The sequence below is a fragment of the Penicillium waksmanii genome, assembly GCF_028829765.1.
Source record: "Penicillium waksmanii strain IBT 27052 chromosome Unknown utg000004l:1.0-5674109.0:1.0-5678898.0, whole genome shotgun sequence".
In the NCBI taxonomy this organism is placed as follows: domain Eukaryota; kingdom Fungi; phylum Ascomycota; class Eurotiomycetes; order Eurotiales; family Aspergillaceae; genus Penicillium; species Penicillium waksmanii.
The window spans coordinates 537867-554730 of NW_026643251.1; the positions used below are offsets into that span (position 1 = coordinate 537867).

General features: G+C 47.4%; 7 protein-coding genes across 7 annotated transcripts; 5 read left to right on the forward strand and 2 right to left on the reverse strand.

Annotated features, from left to right (window-relative positions):
* Positions 1-1011: 1011 nt before the first annotated feature.
* Positions 1012-2533, forward strand: N7481_003060 (NADH:flavin oxidoreductase/NADH oxidase family protein; the record flags this gene model as incomplete). The annotated part of the gene is made up of 6 exons (XM_057262279.1): positions 1012-1080; positions 1131-1236; positions 1291-1695; positions 1781-1800; positions 1856-2092; positions 2156-2533. The coding sequence occupies 6 exons, from the start codon at positions 1012-1014 to the stop codon at positions 2531-2533; spliced, it is 1215 nt and encodes a 404-aa protein (XP_057123940.1).
* Positions 2534-3829: 1296 nt separating this feature from the next.
* Positions 3830-4912, reverse strand: N7481_003061 (zinc-binding alcohol dehydrogenase family protein; the record flags this gene model as incomplete). The annotated part of the gene is made up of 1 exon (XM_057262280.1): positions 3830-4912. The coding sequence occupies one exon, from the start codon at positions 4910-4912 to the stop codon at positions 3830-3832; it is 1083 nt and encodes a 360-aa protein (XP_057123941.1).
* A 441-nt stretch (positions 4913-5353) lies between these two features.
* Positions 5354-6401, forward strand: N7481_003062 (uncharacterized protein; the record flags this gene model as incomplete). The annotated part of the gene is made up of 3 exons (XM_057262281.1): positions 5354-5391; positions 5450-5679; positions 5746-6401. 3 exons carry the CDS (start codon positions 5354-5356, stop codon positions 6399-6401), a joined length of 924 nt encoding a protein of 307 aa, XP_057123942.1.
* Positions 6402-9206: 2805 nt separating this feature from the next.
* N7481_003063 (zinc-binding alcohol dehydrogenase family protein) lies at positions 9207-10253 on the forward strand (the record flags this gene model as incomplete). Its single annotated transcript, XM_057262282.1, has 1 exon — positions 9207-10253. The coding sequence occupies one exon, from the start codon at positions 9207-9209 to the stop codon at positions 10251-10253; it is 1047 nt and encodes a 348-aa protein (XP_057123943.1).
* A 1231-nt stretch (positions 10254-11484) lies between these two features.
* Positions 11485-12226, forward strand: N7481_003064 (uncharacterized protein; the record flags this gene model as incomplete). The annotated part of the gene is made up of 3 exons (XM_057262283.1): positions 11485-11495; positions 11587-11938; positions 11993-12226. The coding sequence occupies 3 exons, from the start codon at positions 11485-11487 to the stop codon at positions 12224-12226; spliced, it is 597 nt and encodes a 198-aa protein (XP_057123944.1).
* Positions 12227-12716: 490 nt separating this feature from the next.
* N7481_003065 (bZIP transcription factor) lies at positions 12717-14242 on the forward strand (the record flags this gene model as incomplete). Its single annotated transcript, XM_057262284.1, has 4 exons — positions 12717-13118; positions 13185-13746; positions 13871-14098; positions 14151-14242. The coding sequence occupies 4 exons, from the start codon at positions 12717-12719 to the stop codon at positions 14240-14242; spliced, it is 1284 nt and encodes a 427-aa protein (XP_057123945.1).
* A 1204-nt stretch (positions 14243-15446) lies between these two features.
* On the reverse strand, positions 15447-16265 carry N7481_003066 (uncharacterized protein; the record flags this gene model as incomplete). Its single annotated transcript, XM_057262285.1, has 1 exon — positions 15447-16265. The coding sequence occupies one exon, from the start codon at positions 16263-16265 to the stop codon at positions 15447-15449; it is 819 nt and encodes a 272-aa protein (XP_057123946.1).
* Positions 16266-16864: the final 599 nt, after the last annotated feature.

Here is a 16864-nt window from a genome sequence, read left to right on the forward strand (position 1 = left end):
AAGGAGGTCTTTGTGGGTGTTTCTCACTCACGAAACGGTAGAGTCTGAGTAACTAGAGAACTGTACTCCATACAGAGTGCTAAATTCCCTCTAGCATCACATAGGAATCAGTGCCCATATGCGCTTTGCCGACTCAACGTGTGTACGATTGTCATCCTGAATTGCTGCAAGTGAAACCTTGGCTTGGTGATGTTATTTTTATACTAGATCACTATTCTTCTGTAAGGCTATGTTGGTATGACCAGCTAGGTACCGTGTACGCAGTTAAGTCGACAGTATGTATGCTTCCAAAGCAAAAAGTCAACTGATTCATGTATAGTAGATCTGTATCTGAAGTCAGGTCATGTACCAAGATACCCCTTAATTCCCTGTGCCGAAGCTGGGAAGTCACAACACCGAAATCGCAGCTCCGCGCAAGAATGTGTACACCAAGCAAGGGATGTTATCCCTCGGTTGACAGAAGAATATATCCCAACAGGCTACGAAGTCCCAATTACATGGAGGTCGAATTGAATGGACATTCTAAACTGTCTACGAAAAGAAAAGTTTATCTGCGATGGACTTAGTGAAATCCACTAAAGTAAATAAAGGAGCAACCGTTCGAAATCTCAGCGGAATCCGTATGTTCCTTAGTTGTGTTGGTGGCGGTAGCGAGGTCGATTACCAAGCTTGTTACCGAGGATCTTCAGCTGCCTTACAGTGAAGTAGCCCCTTGAAATCTTTAGCGTCGGGTTAATTAAACTTCAAACTCAGCTCGGAAATTAGGAGTAGTTCCCGGGTCGGCGTACTCAGTTCATCCATTCAAATCAAGCCGTTGAATTGTTGCTCCGTTTGTATCGGGTATCCAATCGGTCCGATCACTAATCTACCCGGGGATTATCGCTAGGATATTGGGCTACAGTGTTTCAAATGCGCCTGGTTAAAAAGTAAATTACATACCCTGTAATGCCCCCTAAAAGTTTCATTTACCTCCGGTATCAATTGCCTATTCTCATCAACCTCTCAACTAAAATGCCGTCTCTATTAAACGATGCAGTCAAGCTACCCTGTGGCTTAGTCTTTCCCAATCGCTTGTCCAAAGTATGCGCCAAATTGAACTTATAGATAAGACATTGCTTACAATCATTCAGGCGGCCATGGCCGAAAACCTAGCGACGTCAGACAGCAACCCGAATGAGAAATTTAACCTGGCCTACAACAGGTGGAGCGATGGAGGATGGGGAATGATCATGACAGGTTCGTTGTCTGTTACTTTACGTATCCAACCAATCATAATTCTGATTTTTACAGGAAACGTTCAAGTCGACGTTGACCACCTCGGAAACTTCAAAGACCCTGCCGTGCAAACTGACTATGAAACCAAGAGTTCCAAATTATGGAAAGCATACGCCGCAGCAAGCCAGAAGCATGGCACCCCTACAATTGTGCAGCTCGCCCACCCGGGAAGACAATCGCTCCGTGGAGCTGGGCGCAGAGGACTTTTTGCTCCGACAATTGCACCAAGCGCGATTCCGCTGAGTATTGGTAATAACTTTCTGGATTCCGTTATTACCTCTCTGGCATTTCCTAGGCCGAGAGAGATGACCCAGAAAGACATAAATACTGTGATTCGTCTGTTTGTGGATTCTGCGCGTTTCGTAGCCGAGAGTGGGTTTTCGGGTATTGAGTTGCATGCAGCGCATGGATATCTTCTAGGTGAGTTTCACCTTGCATGCATATCTACTTGATCGGGATGGGGTGGAAGAGGTATACTAACAAAGCCATCTTATGTCAATACTAGACCAGTTCATAAATCCCAAGGTACATTCAATTGAATACGCTATACAGAGCCACTTATCACTAACTCTCGGAACAGACCAATCTCCGAACTGATGTGTACGGAGGCTCAGCAGAGAACCGCGCGAAACTCCTCCTTGATATCCTGAAAGGATGCCGAGAAGCCGTGCCGGCAACTTTCTGCATCGGCGTTAAACTAAACTCGGCTGACCACAGCGCAGCGAATCTCGAGGATACAATAACCCAGATTAGGCTCCTTGTCGACGCCGGGATTGACTTTCTTGAAGTTAGTGGTGGGACTTATGAAAATCCACGGGTACGTAAGGCTCAGTTTCCAGTAATACATGACGTGTTGCTACTTATTTGATTCCCTATTTAGATGGTAGATGGCGACAAGCCCGCAATCTCGCAAACGAAATCCGCACGCACAGCAGCCCGCGAAGCATTCTTCCTTGATTTCGCAAAAGAAACCCGCAAGCGTTTCCCGGATCTTGTGCTCATGCTAACCGGAGGGTTTCGCAGCCGTGCTGGTGCAGAGGCTGCCATAAAAGAGAATGCGTGTGATCTCGTCGGTATCGCACGCCCAGCAGCAGTTAATCCGAGATTTGCGGCATTGCTTCTAGATGAAGGTACCAGGGATGAGCATGCGCAGATCTCTCTGGATAAGGTGAGGCCTGGGTGGCTTCCTAAGCTTCTACGGAGTCAGATCTTGGGGGGCAGGGGCAGAGAGTGTGAGTTTTATTTTCCTTGTCTTTGACCCTAGGAAACCGGAGAGGTATGACATTCTAACGGGAGTAGACTTATTATGCGGACCAGATTCATCGGCTGGCCAAGGGACGGGCTACCGCTGTCCCAGGGCATTGATCGGCTTATTACTCTGCATTAAACAGCGTGTATATTTGAGATGTAGTTGTTAGTTACTGCAAGAACCTAATAATATTCTGCCAGTGTTGAGACCGCAGGTGCCCCGTGCGGGCCAAAATGTCTCATCCGTCTCCACTTGTGCCAGTGTAGCAATGGTTGGTTTCACGACCACGATAGGCCGCTAGTTGTCATTTCGTAATGGTATTGCAGCTTGCATGAAAGTCTGGTTTATTCAATAATAGGGGCAAAAAGCTATTTAACAAGGTTACTGCTTTCGTAAGCAGGCTAATGACTAATTGCCAAGTAATAGGCAATGTATCCGACTAGTAACAGTGACTTTGTCGCGACATGATAGATTCTATTTGGGGCTGTTGCGTGAGAGCCCCGTGCATTTTCAATGCTGCTCTGTTCGCCACCTTGAATATGTCCAGGGTCCATCCATCAAACTCCTCGTGAAAGTCGCTCATAATGCACGGTCGGTAATGCGCATCATGTTCCATGTGGTCACCTTTGGTAAGAAAACCACCAAGATGATATGATAAGTAGAGCTACCGCAGCCACATATCTCTCGGTCTCAATTGCGTCCAACTTTCAGACGCTTACATATTCCACTATCTTTGCATTAAAGCTCCAAGTACTTCCTCGTCCCCGGGCCTGCGATTCCTCGCCCTCTCAAACGCTGCAAGTTTCAGAGTCATGACTTCCGATATTACCTTCTATGACTTTGAGCCTGTCGACAGTATGTGAAAATCCTCATATAGTTTCTCACGGAGATCATATTCTTATCTCATCCGAAAACTGAAGGCGGACAAAGAGCCCTATTCATAGAGACTGGCAGGTCCTTCCCTCTTAGCTACCTGCGAGGTAAAGTTGTCCTCGTTGTGAACACCGCTTCTAAGGACTCGAGGAGTTTTACCAGAAACTGAAGGAGCGCTTCGCGGACAAGTTCAAAATAATTGGTTTCCCTTGCAACCAGTTTAACAACCAGTGTTGTGATGCAAAAGGAAGCTTGATTATTTCCATTTCAGAGGGATACATAGAGGCCATATATACAGCATGAAGTCCAAGTTGATTTCCAATCAACTTGGAACTTCGTATAGATAGTGGAGGAATTATTTCCGATGTTGCGGCTTCATTCCTGAGCAGCTACAGCCTCATATCACAACACTTCGCATAATACAACGCTATACTAAGCTGGAAAATCCACTACTAACTTGCCCCCGGCTACAGCACCTGCTCGTAGTTTGTTCAATCCATCTAGAATACCCTCAAACCCATCCTTTTCCTTGACAGTTGGAATCGGTTTTAAGATGTGTGTGATTGTTGGAAGGTCATTGTAAAAGCGGACAAGAGCTTCGCGGTCGGCTGGTTTGGCCTCGAACTTTGGGCCAATTGGGGGTAACCACTGAAAAGGGTGACCAAACACCGTATACGCCATCACTGTCTCATACGACACGCCCGGTATGCTTGAATTGCCGTTAGGCAATAGCGTTACCACCGTACCGCCAGTGTTCTTCAGTACTTCCGCACATACGGAAGTAGATTTTCCTTCGGAGAAACAATCGACGGCCTTCGAGATCTTAGGATACTCCTTAACGATATCTGCTGCAACGGTTGCCGACCTGTAGTCAAACACTGCAGTGGCGCCGTACGCCTTGACAAGGTCGAATGAACGCGGCGAGGCCGTCGCAACAACTTCATACCCAGCTGCCTTTGCAATCTGGATGTGAAAAAGCCCAGCGCTGGTGGCGCCAGCGTAGATGAATATCACATCATCTTTAGGGGCTGCCTGATCGCCTTGGACGAAGGGGAGGCCATGACGGACATTGAGGGTCAACATGGCAGTCACAGCTGAGACACCGTACGTGGTGGCGTCCGTGTCGCTGATTTCATCAGGAACCTTCCAAGCCAAATCCGCGTCGACTTTCAAGTACTCGGCGAAAGCGCCCTTGTCGGGAAAAAGGCCACCGTGGACTGCGCCCGCCACGCGATCGCCGGGTGTCCATCCAGACCTGACGGCACTGCCGACCTGTTGGACCACGCCGGCATAGTCGCAGCCGATGATGGAGTGAGGAGGAGAAATGACATCTAGGTGCTTGAAATCCGTAGGATTTAACGCGACCGCCTTGACTTTGACCAAGATCTCGTTGGGTGAAATTGTAGGAATGGGAACATCGTTCTTGACCTTTCCCCCCTGGCCACCGACTGATTTGCCACTGGCGTGGTTGAAAATTCTGGTGGCAATTCTGCGGTGGGAAATAAGAGCCTTCATGATCTGGATGCACAATAAATAACCAAAAGGATACGGTGAAGAGTACGGAGTCGAAGGTCGTAGTACTTATGGAAATGGTCAATTATCAACGCCATAAGCCTTTGCAGATAAGGCAGATCACGAGGAAAGTTTAAAAATGCCCCACTGGAATTTGTAGTTGGGATGGAGCAATTATCTTGCCGACGGCGTAAATTTAGTGGGGACGTAACGGAATGGTTATGTAACTCACCCGAATATCCATGGATGTATCCATGGATCCATAACGCGGGAAGAGTCAAGCCACATCAGTATAGTTTAATAATCTGCTGGTCTTAGTTAACTAGTTAGTTAACTTATTCCTATATCCTAAATTATACCTTAGGTTACTCGTGCTTCAAACAACTTCAGTATACATAAGCGGTGTTGTGCGGTTCCTTCATAATCAGCCTTATTTCTCCCAATATGTCAGACTCAAAGCAAAGGTCAATCCTTATCACCGGGTGCGTTGAGACCTATCCACTCCCTCCATCTTCCCTGACCTAACCGCTCACCTACCAGATGTTCTCAAGGGAGTGCCGGTAACGCCCTAGCCTTGGAGTTTGCTTCTAAGGGCTTCCGCGTCTTTGCGACCGCCAGGTCGCTGAAGGCTTTGGCCAACCTTCAGGGGGATAATATCGAAACGCTGACTCTCGATGTCACGGACGCGAGCAGTATCAAGGCCCTAGCGGCACAAATTTCGAGTCGTACAGGAGGTTCCTTGGACATGCTCTTCAACAATGCGGGCACTCGTGGGTTATCTCCAGGATAGTCGATAGCAGGTTTTCGCACGGAAATTAACGCTGCTCGCACCCTAGTATACGAAGCACCCGCCATCGAGGCAGATCCCGCCCGCGTGCGTGCACTCTTCAACACGAACGTTTTTGGCCTCATGGAAGTGACTACTGCCTTCACCCCTCTTCTTCTCGCCAGCGTGAGCTCAAGCTTTTCGCCGATAATAGTTAATGTCGCCTCCGTCCTAGCGCGCGTCCCGAATCCATTCGCTTCAGCTTACAACGCTAGCAAAGCTGCTGTAGCTGCCTACTCGGACACTCTTCGACTCGAGTTGCAGCCGCTTGGCCTCAAGGTCAAAACCTTGTACATGGGAGAGGTATCGACTCCCTTGATGGTGGCGGACAATATCAACTTTGGGCCGGAGAGTATCTACCGTGCTGTGGAGGATTCTGTAAAGGCGCGAACAAGCACTCACCTTGCAAAGACGATGGCGCCGGCTCAGTTTGCCCGGGAAGTGGCAGACGAAGTTTTCAGTGGAAATAGTGCCACCATTTGGAAAGGTACTAATGCCTTTGCGGTTTGGTTTTTGAACGCTGTGGGACCAAGGAATGTATTCGATAGTACCGTGTTGAAGGGGGTTGGACTAGACAAGCAAGAGGCCAGGTCGAGTATTTTTAAGCTTGGCCAAGCAAAGGCCAAGAAGGATGGGCCAGGAAAGGGTCAAAGTAGCCGGATATAGCTAGGCTCTCAAGCCTTAGGGATTTTAACAGATTTGGCATGCATATAGTAATACAAGTGTTTGGTGTTTGATTTTCCCACCTTGACTGTTCTAATGTTCTTTGAAATATATATGTATATATGCTTGGGAAGAAGGGAAAGAAAGCTTGCTAGGAAGAGAGAAGAGAAACTGTCACCAACTGACATAGCGGCTGTGCGGTCTTTAATTTGTGGGTCGATGTAACGAACTGGTGTTGTTACCATTCGTGGATGCCTCATGCCTACGGCACCACTCTAGGCATACACGCCATACACCTGTGTATCTAACCTTCCATCCTAGCTTCCTTCTTATTCTCCTCAAGCTATTACTTTCGTCGAACCGCTACTGCTTCCTTTGCTTCGTATGCTATGCCGTACGTTGATCTCTGTGAGTATCTGAGCATCCTCAAAGTCGATTGCAGATATTAATTGGAGATCATTTTCATCGAGTTCAGTGATACTAACATCCTTCTTATTTGCCCCACATCGGACCACAGATAATTTCAATTAGTGATCAGTCATCGCTCCGGTGATCCTGGCGGAGACGGCATAAGTCAATGCTAAGCGCAGTTCCACTTCTGTAGGTAGCAATCCATCTGGATGAGATAGAGAGCTGTCGAATTTATTACGGAGTAAGGCGCCATCAGTTGGTCTTGTGAAACAGATAAATCCTTTGAGAATTTGCCTCCTACCTCAAAACTCATATTATATTTTCTGAACCAAACATGAGTGCCTCAAAAGTTCTAGTGGTGGTCAGCATTACGCGAAAGCAGGGATCCTCTGTCGCAAATGCCTTGCTCAGTCTCCAGGGCCGGCTAAGAATTAAGCCCTCATATTTCTGGTACTAAAGCGCCACTTCCAAGTTGACTATAACAAGTTAGACTTTTTGAAAACTTGGCCAACTGCGAGCAGACGAGAACTCATGAGCAGCATTCCTCACGCCTTGGCCCAAGATCCACTGGACCGAGCATGGGAATCCACGCGGTTTTTAGTATTAGGTTTAGTAGTGACCAGGGGAATTATTCGAAAAATTGCGCTGTGAGACTGTAGTCAATGCGAGCTCGTGACGAAGTTCGTCAAACCAAACCCAGCCCTCTCGCTCACGGAAGAATCTAGTCGAACGATGATGTCTGTCTACATACGACCAGGTACTGTCAGAGTTCCAATACTCAGAAATTATCTACCACTACCGGCGCTCTGTCGGCTTGGACACATGATGTAACAAATGACACTGTATTGCCAAATTTTCCACTTGCGTCTTCTTATAGGCTCTCACGCAAACAATTCTGCTTCTCAGACGTCTAATCTCAACGTCAAATTGAGTGAGGAGAAGCATCAAATTCAAATCATTTCGTGAGGCAAGAATACATGAAGCTTAGAATTTCAACAGATCATCAAGTTCCTCCAAGGAAACCCAGGGGTGTTCCGTCTTGGATCTCAGCTCCGTAGGCTCTAGAGAAGCATTAAAACCACCTGGTTCAATCTTTGAATGCACTATTATAGGCGTAAGGATCACCCTCTTCGTCGGTACGAAGGTATGGGTGGGGTTTTGCAGCCAATTTTTAGTGTGTATGCGAATGGGCAGAGAAATCAGCTCCGACAGGGTTGTTGATGGTCTTGTCAGGCTGCAAGTGTCTCCACAATCGATGACCTCCACGGACTCTGGGATATTGGGATTGCGGATAGCTCCCGTGGGAGGTATAAGTCGTACTATCTCGGACAGTAGCGAATGCATCACGCTCCAACGCGGTACTTTATCGTCCACACCGCTGGGTGAAGAGAGTCGGAGTGTGGAGTGGGGATTTCTGCCAGCATACTTTGACGTATGCGCAGTGGATGCACTGCATAATTTGCAATTATATCAGCAAGCCACAGTAGTTATATCAAATTGACTTCCATGACTTAGAAGACAAGAAACTTAGCTATACCGTGCTCGACGTGCCCAGGGCAGGCAGGCTTGGTCCACTCTGATGCAGTATGTACAACGATGGCGCTCAGTGTAGACACATCGTTTCTTCCGAACATGGCATGTTTGACAAGCTGACATCTTGATTGAATAAGAATGATGGAATCAGGATTCCTCCCACGAAAGGAGATCCTTAAGCTGTGGGAATGCCGATAAATTTAGATCTATAGCCCAGTCGAAAGGTATCCGGTAATTTTTCTGGATGCACCTGAGGTGGCATCAATATGAGCTGATGGAAGAGAACACTGAATATGGCAAATAAAGTTCTTTGAAAGACCAACAACAATAACATGCACTCAGTTTCTTGTCCATCCCATGTCTACTTTCACAAGCTCCCATTTGTGATGGCCGAAACCTAATCCCCTCCGACACTTACGTGTCCCATGGACGAGAACACCCATCAAGTGACATGAGGGTACCCGCATTCGCACTTAGCCTATCAATCTCGTAGCAACGTGCCTCGGCTGAAATAGGGAGAGATCACTCAACATCCGCTCCATGAATGTAATGCTCCACGTAATCCCTAATTCTCCAATAGCCTACAGGTTAGATCCGAGCGAGCACAAAATGATAGAATTTGTAATCGACTCTCGGGGTCATTCTCGGGTACCTTAAGAATACTTTGTAGGCGCTTATAGTGGGTCCACAGAGTTGAAGATTTCTCAGCTGCCGTAGTGATCACTAACAGCGTCCGAGGATCACGGAAGTGTCTCGACGGAGCTTGCCACATTTGATTTTCCTACTTAAAATGCTTCCATACTCACAATTGTAATTATATCTCTACTCATCATCTTGCCATCTTATCATATTATCAGCTGAATCATGTCCAATCAGAAGGCTGTCACCGTGACCCAGCCCAAGACGGCTGGCTTGGTCACTGATCGCGCTATTCCCAAGCTCCGTGATGATTACGTTCTCGTGAAGACAGTCAGCGTGGGTTTGAACCCAAGTGACTGGAAGCACGTGGATTTCCTCTCTCCTCCCAGCGTCCTGTTGGGAGGTGATTACTCTGGCATTGTCGAGGCCGTTGGCAGAGACGTCAAGCTACCCTGGAAAAAGGGAGACCGTATCTGCGGTTTCGCCCACGGTGGGAATTCCGTGCAAGCCGAGGATGGTTCTTTCGCCGAATATATTGTCGTCAAGGGTGATGTGCAGCTCCGAATTCCCGAACATCTGAGCTTTCAGGAAGCTGCTACGCTCGGAGCAGGCATTCAGACTATCGGCCAGGCATTATATCAGACTCTAGGTCTAGCTCTACCGAGTCAACCTATCAAAGATGCGACTCCTATTCTTATCTATGGCGGTTCTACCGCTACGGGCACCCTCGCGATTCAGTTCGCTAAACTCTCCGGTTATCAGGTGCTCAGTACCTGTTCGCCGCACAACTTCGACCTTGTCCGTGCTCTTGGCGCTGATGCTGTCTTGGATTACAAGGACCATGAGTCCGCCGCTCAGATTCGCAAGCAGACCAGGAACGGTCTGAAGCTAGTCTTGGATTGTATATCGCTTCCTTCCAGTGTTTATTTCTGCAACCAGGCACTTTCAACGGAGGGTGGCGAATACCTCGCACTCCTGACCGTGAAAGTCAACCGCGCCAACGTAAACAGTCGATTTGTCCTGGCCTATACAGCCCTTGGCGAGGCCTTTGAGTTCGGTGACATGTCGGTTCCCATTAAGCTAGAGGATTTCGAGCACGCCAAGAAGTTCACTCGATTGGCTCAGACTCTTTTGGATCAGGGCAAGATCAAAGTCCATCCCCCTAAGGTGGGGAAAGACGGTCTACGAGGTGTCTTGGAAGGAATGGAGCTTCTCAGGGCCGGCAAAGTCAGTGGTGCGAAGTTAGTGTACAATGTTGAGGAGACGCCTTAGTCACACGTCAGTCACATAGTTAAGTCAATTAGCTAGCCAACTTGGTTCGACACATCTTTCACAATTTTTCAAATATGAACAAGGCCATCACACAAAACTGAGATTGAGACTTGACATAAACAGGTTTAGGCCAAAGGCAAATTGTCCGAGCACGGTGGAAAGATGCCCTGTGGCGTTCTGCCCAGGGTTACAGTACTTGAGTTGCAATTTGCTGATTTGTTCAGAGCATATATAATTAGACCTCTGCAAACTGGTTCCCGCGGGCTTTGATCTCGCAAAAAAACCCGTTTGCCAAGAGCCCGCGGGCCCTATCATCAAAACCCGGCCCGACCCACGGACTTTTGTAACAGGACCCGAAAGCCCGTAGAAAACCTGTTTTTATATTAGATATGACGCCTTGCCTTTTTTGAATGTGAATAAAATAATAAAAATATCCTTTGTAATTATTCTGGTTCTCTTTGTATATGAAACACTACCTATTTAATGCAGTTTTTATATTCTTTCAACTTCTGTAGATAATACCAGTCAGGGTATAATCTTCCATTTTAAGCTCTTTTACTCTTTGTTGTAAACTTTTAATCTTTAATACAAACCTATACTGGGTAAAAGGTATATGAATTAGGTATAAATCACTAATATCTCCTCTATCATACCTATTTAATATTGATTCGGGGTAGATTCAGGATAGAATCAAGATATTTTCGCTTTAGTCATCTCCTCTTCCAATGTTAAGCGTCCTGCTTAACAAATTACTAGGGATCTGCCTTGAACTTAGAGTAGGTATAGAAACAACCTAAACTCATTATCTTAGTTGTACCTTCTGCAAACACCAAAGTAGAAGTTTCTATATTAAGCCTTACTTATTGACTTAGGTTTTTTACTTTTTTACTTTTTACCTTCTATATATCCCCTTTTTAATTAATCATTACCACTTTTTTAACCTCTTTCTTTAATTAACTAATCTATCATTATAGTTTCAGAAAAGATAAAGCACAAGCCCGCTAACAAGCCTGCAGCTCTACGCTACAGTATATCGCCTGTTGACGAAACACATCTGGCTCGAGAGCATATTGACGAAATATGTCCGGTTTCGAGATTGTATTATAAGGACTCCAATTCTACGTTCCGAAATTGCGTTACTTCCTGGGCCTGTTCTTTTCAACACGGATAAACTCAAAGCCTTATTGACACGGCCACACGGAGATACTCCCTCTGTACTTTATAACGGAAGATGGCGTCCTTGTGCAGGAATAATCCTGCTTAGTTGGGTCGAAACCTCAGCCAGAGTTCATACCCCTTCTGAGGTTTGTGTAAGTATCGCCCTGAATAACAGCGATTTTCAACGGCCTACTGTCCTGCCTCCTAAGCTTTGGGCTAGGAACTCAACCTTACTTTCCGGTCCTTTGCCACAAGCTCGTCCTGCCTCTATTTCAGAAGAGGTTCAGGACTTTATTGGTTTTGACGACATCCTTGAAAGCATCGAGGATGAACCTGAAACGACCGGCCTCACAATCGAATGGGCCCCGACCAATATTGGAAAAGTATGCGAAGGGTGTCTCCCACCCTGGATTGCATCCCTGAGAGGGGAAGACGATGATCTCGCATGCCCCCGGGTAAACTGCAAGTGGTCTGGCGCCTCGAAGAAATACGCCCGTTGCATTAAATCTCATGAAGATTGCAACACGGTTCGTCCTTGATACTATTCTGAATCAATTGAGTTTCAAGCTAACCTGTCACAGATGAGCGCCCTTATCCAAGGGGACGTCTACGACGCTGACCGTATGATCGAATGGGTTCGATCTCTGTTCGGAACTGATACAGAGGGGCGTCTGTTCCAAAGCGAAGCCTTTGTGAAAAGGTTGCGCTGTTGCGTTATCGCCTTGCTGCAGCACCTTCGGCAACTCATTTTCGCCCATCGCGCTGAACGGAAGGGCCTCAAGAAGGCAGAGTTTTCGCGTCTCCGCTCAGGGTGAGGCACATACCTTCGGCCACATTCATCCTAAGCTGATGAGCAGTCAATGGTCGAGTGATTGGTGAGACCCCTTCTCATTTCTCCGTTTCTTGTCTATCGAATTGCCAATTCTTGGAAGCCGGCCAGGACCGAGTTTCTTCCACTTTTCAGCGTGCTGCTTCCATTCTCCTCTCAAAACTCATTAGTAAGCGGAGCTTTCGTACGACCCAAGCTTGGATAGGGACGTGATTCGTTGGATGGTTCGTCATCAAACGGAATGATGAGTGATCCTGCCGAGCCAATGTTTAGCCTCCTGGGTTGCCTCCGCGGGGCATCCTTCTTCCAGTCCCGGGCAGAATCACTCCATAGCTCACTAATACTCGAAAAGGCTTGTCTGCAGAAATCTAATTATCTGGACGACCAGCCAGCGCTGGTCGGTTTCTAACATAGGCTATCTTATCTCCTGGCCGACAGGCTGTCAATTGACTGACGGTGCCTATATCCGTCCCATCATGGACGAACAATTACCAGTGCGGCAGTCAAGCCACCTGCCTCCCCTCAATTGGGATGAGTTCCATGAAAGCACATCCTCATCCGAACCTACTTACCCCTTGCTACACGAGTTCGTGACCTCTGATATCAATTCAATGTTCTCAGCTCGCTCCTATCCCCAGCCCAATTCATATAACACTCTAAATGCTCAATATAGTGTGCCATCGTCCAGTCATGGCGACTTAGCTCTCAGGTCTACATCTTACTTAAACTCGACGAACACAAAACAAACACCCCTTCCTAACCCGACGGCATCGGGGCTACAAAAACGCCAGGGACATGGATCCAAGAAGGCCGCATCGCCAGGGAAGAACCGCGGAGCTCCCCGAGACGGTGGAGGTAGAAACGAAACCCCTGAAGAGGTTCGTACGCCATTGATGGATCTCCACTAATGTAAGGGTACTGACCGGATCAATTACTTGTGACAGCGGAGGCGCATTCAAACTCGCTTGGCACAACGTGCATATCGTTCACGACAGCAAGCATCAGTGGAAAGCCTTAGGAATCGAATTTCTTTTCTGGAGACCTCAGTAGAGAAAATGAGCTCTGCTATGCTGTCGTTCAGTGACCAACTAGTCCAGAGTGGTGTGCTTAGGTCACAGTCAGCTTTGACCACCAATTTACGCGATACGATGAAGATATTTGTTTCTTTGGCATCCGGGGCAAGCATCGACGAGGGGACGAGGATCCCGGGTGACTCCAATAGAGCAACTGACTTGCCGCCAAGCCCACCACAACCTACCACCAAACGCTTGTCTCTGGACGTCCCCCTTCACTTGCCCTTGGTGGACAGCGGAGTATATCATTCTCAAAGTGCTGTCCTACCGGCGGTCGTCGAGTCAACTAGAACGTTGATTATAGACGTAACCGAATTCATTGAAAGGCTGCTCCTAGTCGCCTTATATCAAGGACATCTGGCTCTAAGCAATCCGTCCTTCGGCACGGACCAACTCCAAAGGCCCTTTGGGCTTATTTTTACTATGATGAACCGTGACCGCCTGACATCTTACTTCAAAGCAGAATTACATGCTCAAGTAAACCAGAAGCCGTTGGATGGATGGGAGGAAGTCCCCTTTTTTCAGATTGGGGCGTGCGGGAACCCATTATCCTAAAGGGAGCGCGGGTGCCTTTGTCCCTCGTTTCCAGAGATGGGGCACCGTGGAGGACCCCTTATCACTGGTTACGGCAGATTTACGAAAGCAGCTAGAAGGGGATTGGTTTGACTTACAAGATCTAGAGGGGTATCTTCGCGATAAGAATGTGCTCCTGGTTGTGCCAGCAGGTGAGCCAACAAGATACTCGGGAGGGCGGAATAATATCAATGTCTCGCGTTTTATATCAGGTAAGTCTGCGCCTCTGTGCCTTTTTCGTAATGATCATTCTGACTTTAATAGCATTGATCCCCAGAGGAGTTTGCCTGGGCCGAACACCTGGGTTTAAACGTGGTGATGTGGAGGAGGTCCTGCATTTTTCAACAATTGTGTAAACTTGTTGAACTTATCCGATTGAGCACCAATTCCTTGGTGAAATATGCATGACGTGATGTGTCTATACATACTATTGTACAATATCTGTGGCCATTTTGCCCTTCTGATTTGACATTTGGTTTGAAATAATTCTTTTTAGCCAATTAAACGAACCATTCATACCGAGCTATTGAAATTTGGTCTTTAAGCGACATCAAGGAGACAGTTTGGCCTCTGCAAATGACTTCCGCAAGAGAGCGTATGTCCATTGACAACAGACCACACGGTCCTGTTTAATCAAACAAAACCCCAAGGGCAATACTAGTGTCTTGGTACTGCTGAGTGTAGAATAAAATTCGGAACAACAGACTATTATGGACAGCGAATTGAAGCTCGGGTGCTGTGTTGGTGTATGTACTTTGTAGTATGGCAACAAATCTCTATTGGTCGCCCCACAAGGCTGCTACAGCTACGGCCAGGTATAAATGGCGCACACCAAAGCCCAATCCGAGACGCAGGGGTATATGTCAGTTTTCAGCCCCATAGGGGCTCGATCTTGACGTCTTGAGTTGGCCGTGGCACCGTCTCGGGTGGTAACGCGGAGAAACTCGGGCAATCCGAGGCGTAATCTTGGCGCCCAGACTTAAGCAGCCAAGAATATTTTATGCGGCCTGCAGGGACGATATCACCCTGCTGCATAGAGGAAGAGTGGACGCTAAAATAGGTGCTAAGATCGAGAGGCTGGGATGGAATGAGATGGTGATGGTGTGTGCTTTGGGTGAAGGCTAGCTGACTACTAGTAGGCTCTTGGGTGTCTGAAGCCTCGGGTCTCAACAATAGGACCCTAAGTGATGAGGACCTGTAAGCAAAGAATATGGCTCGACCACGGAACTTGTGATTGATGTGGATGTCTTCCAAGGTTAGCGACGAACTCCGAACTCGACCCTTTTGGTGGTTATTCTACTGCTTGGCTACCTGTTTTCCCCCTTCTGCAACTCAAACCACCTAGCAAACTTTCTAACTTTTATGTCGGTTCACTCCCAGCCAGTAATCCAACAACAATATCAAGTTTTTATTAAAAAAAGACGAGATACAGGTATGGTACCCAATCATTTAGAATATGGTATATACTGTTCAAAATACACGGAAGCAGATACTCAAGGAATAAAGATGGTACAGTGATTCAAGGAACGCCATCACCAGAGAAACATTGTAGAAACACAATCAGACAAGGAAGAACCCCAAAGCCCCAACTGCGGCGAGCAAGCATGATATGCCAGCGACAGCTACTTGATGCGCCGCATTATTTTTCTCCTCCGGGCAATCGGATGGTCGATCTATCCCTTTGCATAGGTCGGATTTTAAAGAGGCTTCCATGCTTGCGATAATTGTCTTGTCGATATGGACTCGGCAAGGATCCGGCGTGGGTGTTGGGGTGGACGACGCCACGACCGCGCAGGTGTCGTTGGTGTAATTACCGCCAGACCATCTCACCCACATCGGGACTTCCATAGTTTTATCTGTCACATTGATCACCATGCCGTATTCCTCCGGGCATGTCTTGTTGGCTGTTACAGCAACGAGATCCACCTTAGGGGCTGAACTTTGAAGAGTGAACCAGGTGGACCAAGTAGAAGAGTTGTTGATCATATTGGCACTGAGAGGATGACTTTCAAAGGCGTCCTCGTCGCAACTTTGCCAGCTTAGGCTCCACCTCACCTTCCAGCGTCCCTCTTCCTTGAAATAACCGTAGTGGTGATATGCGTAGAAGGTGTCCTGCCCAGTCCAGTTGGTCCATCTTAAATCATGAAACCGGGTGCGAGAGTTATTCTCATTATCCAAATCCCAAAACGTATAGGTAATTCCAGGATTCAGATATCGGGCGCGCTCGGCATTCTGGAAAGCAAAAACAATAGGAAACCATTCTGTCGGCGAATATGTCTCGTTGCGGGGGAAAACGAGGTCCACTTCCAGGATATCAGAAGCGTTTATTATGGTGCCTATGCACAAAGCGAGTAGCCAGCTCGTTTGGTAAAAGTGCATGTTATGGGCAGGTTGGACTTTCAAGAGTGGTGAGGGCCGGGAAGTTGAAGAGGAGGAAGACAACTCGCAGGTTTTTAAGACAATGAGCTTGCGAGGATAGATTCCAATTTGGTAAAGAAGGGCGAAGGAAAATGCAAAAAATAGGGGGCTATACGCTACACGAGGTGAACCGAATGTTAGCAGGGATTGGAAGAACGGGTGAGAGGCTCATTTTCTAGGCTGCATAAGTTCGCGCCTTGGCGGCTCGTGGGCAATCTTGCTACAGGGTCGAGGACCCTGTATGTTTGTCCCTCCACAAAGAAGTTCCGAGAGGGGCGGAATCTTGGTCCCCGATCAAGGCTTGGCTAAGGCTTGGCATTAGGTAGTGTAGCCAGTAAATTGCAGCGTTATAATGCCCAGGAGGTAGTCAACATCGCTAAGCAGTAGGTACATACAGGCTCGCCTTTAAATTCTGGTATTGGTTCGCTTAAAATCTTTCCTGGTCAGGTGTACGATCCTGCGGCTCCTGCCGGCTCAACTATTACATTTTTTGTCCGAACTTGTAACTATACCCAAGCTTCGTACTGATGCCCCTTGCAGGCTATCTACAGTCTTCGATT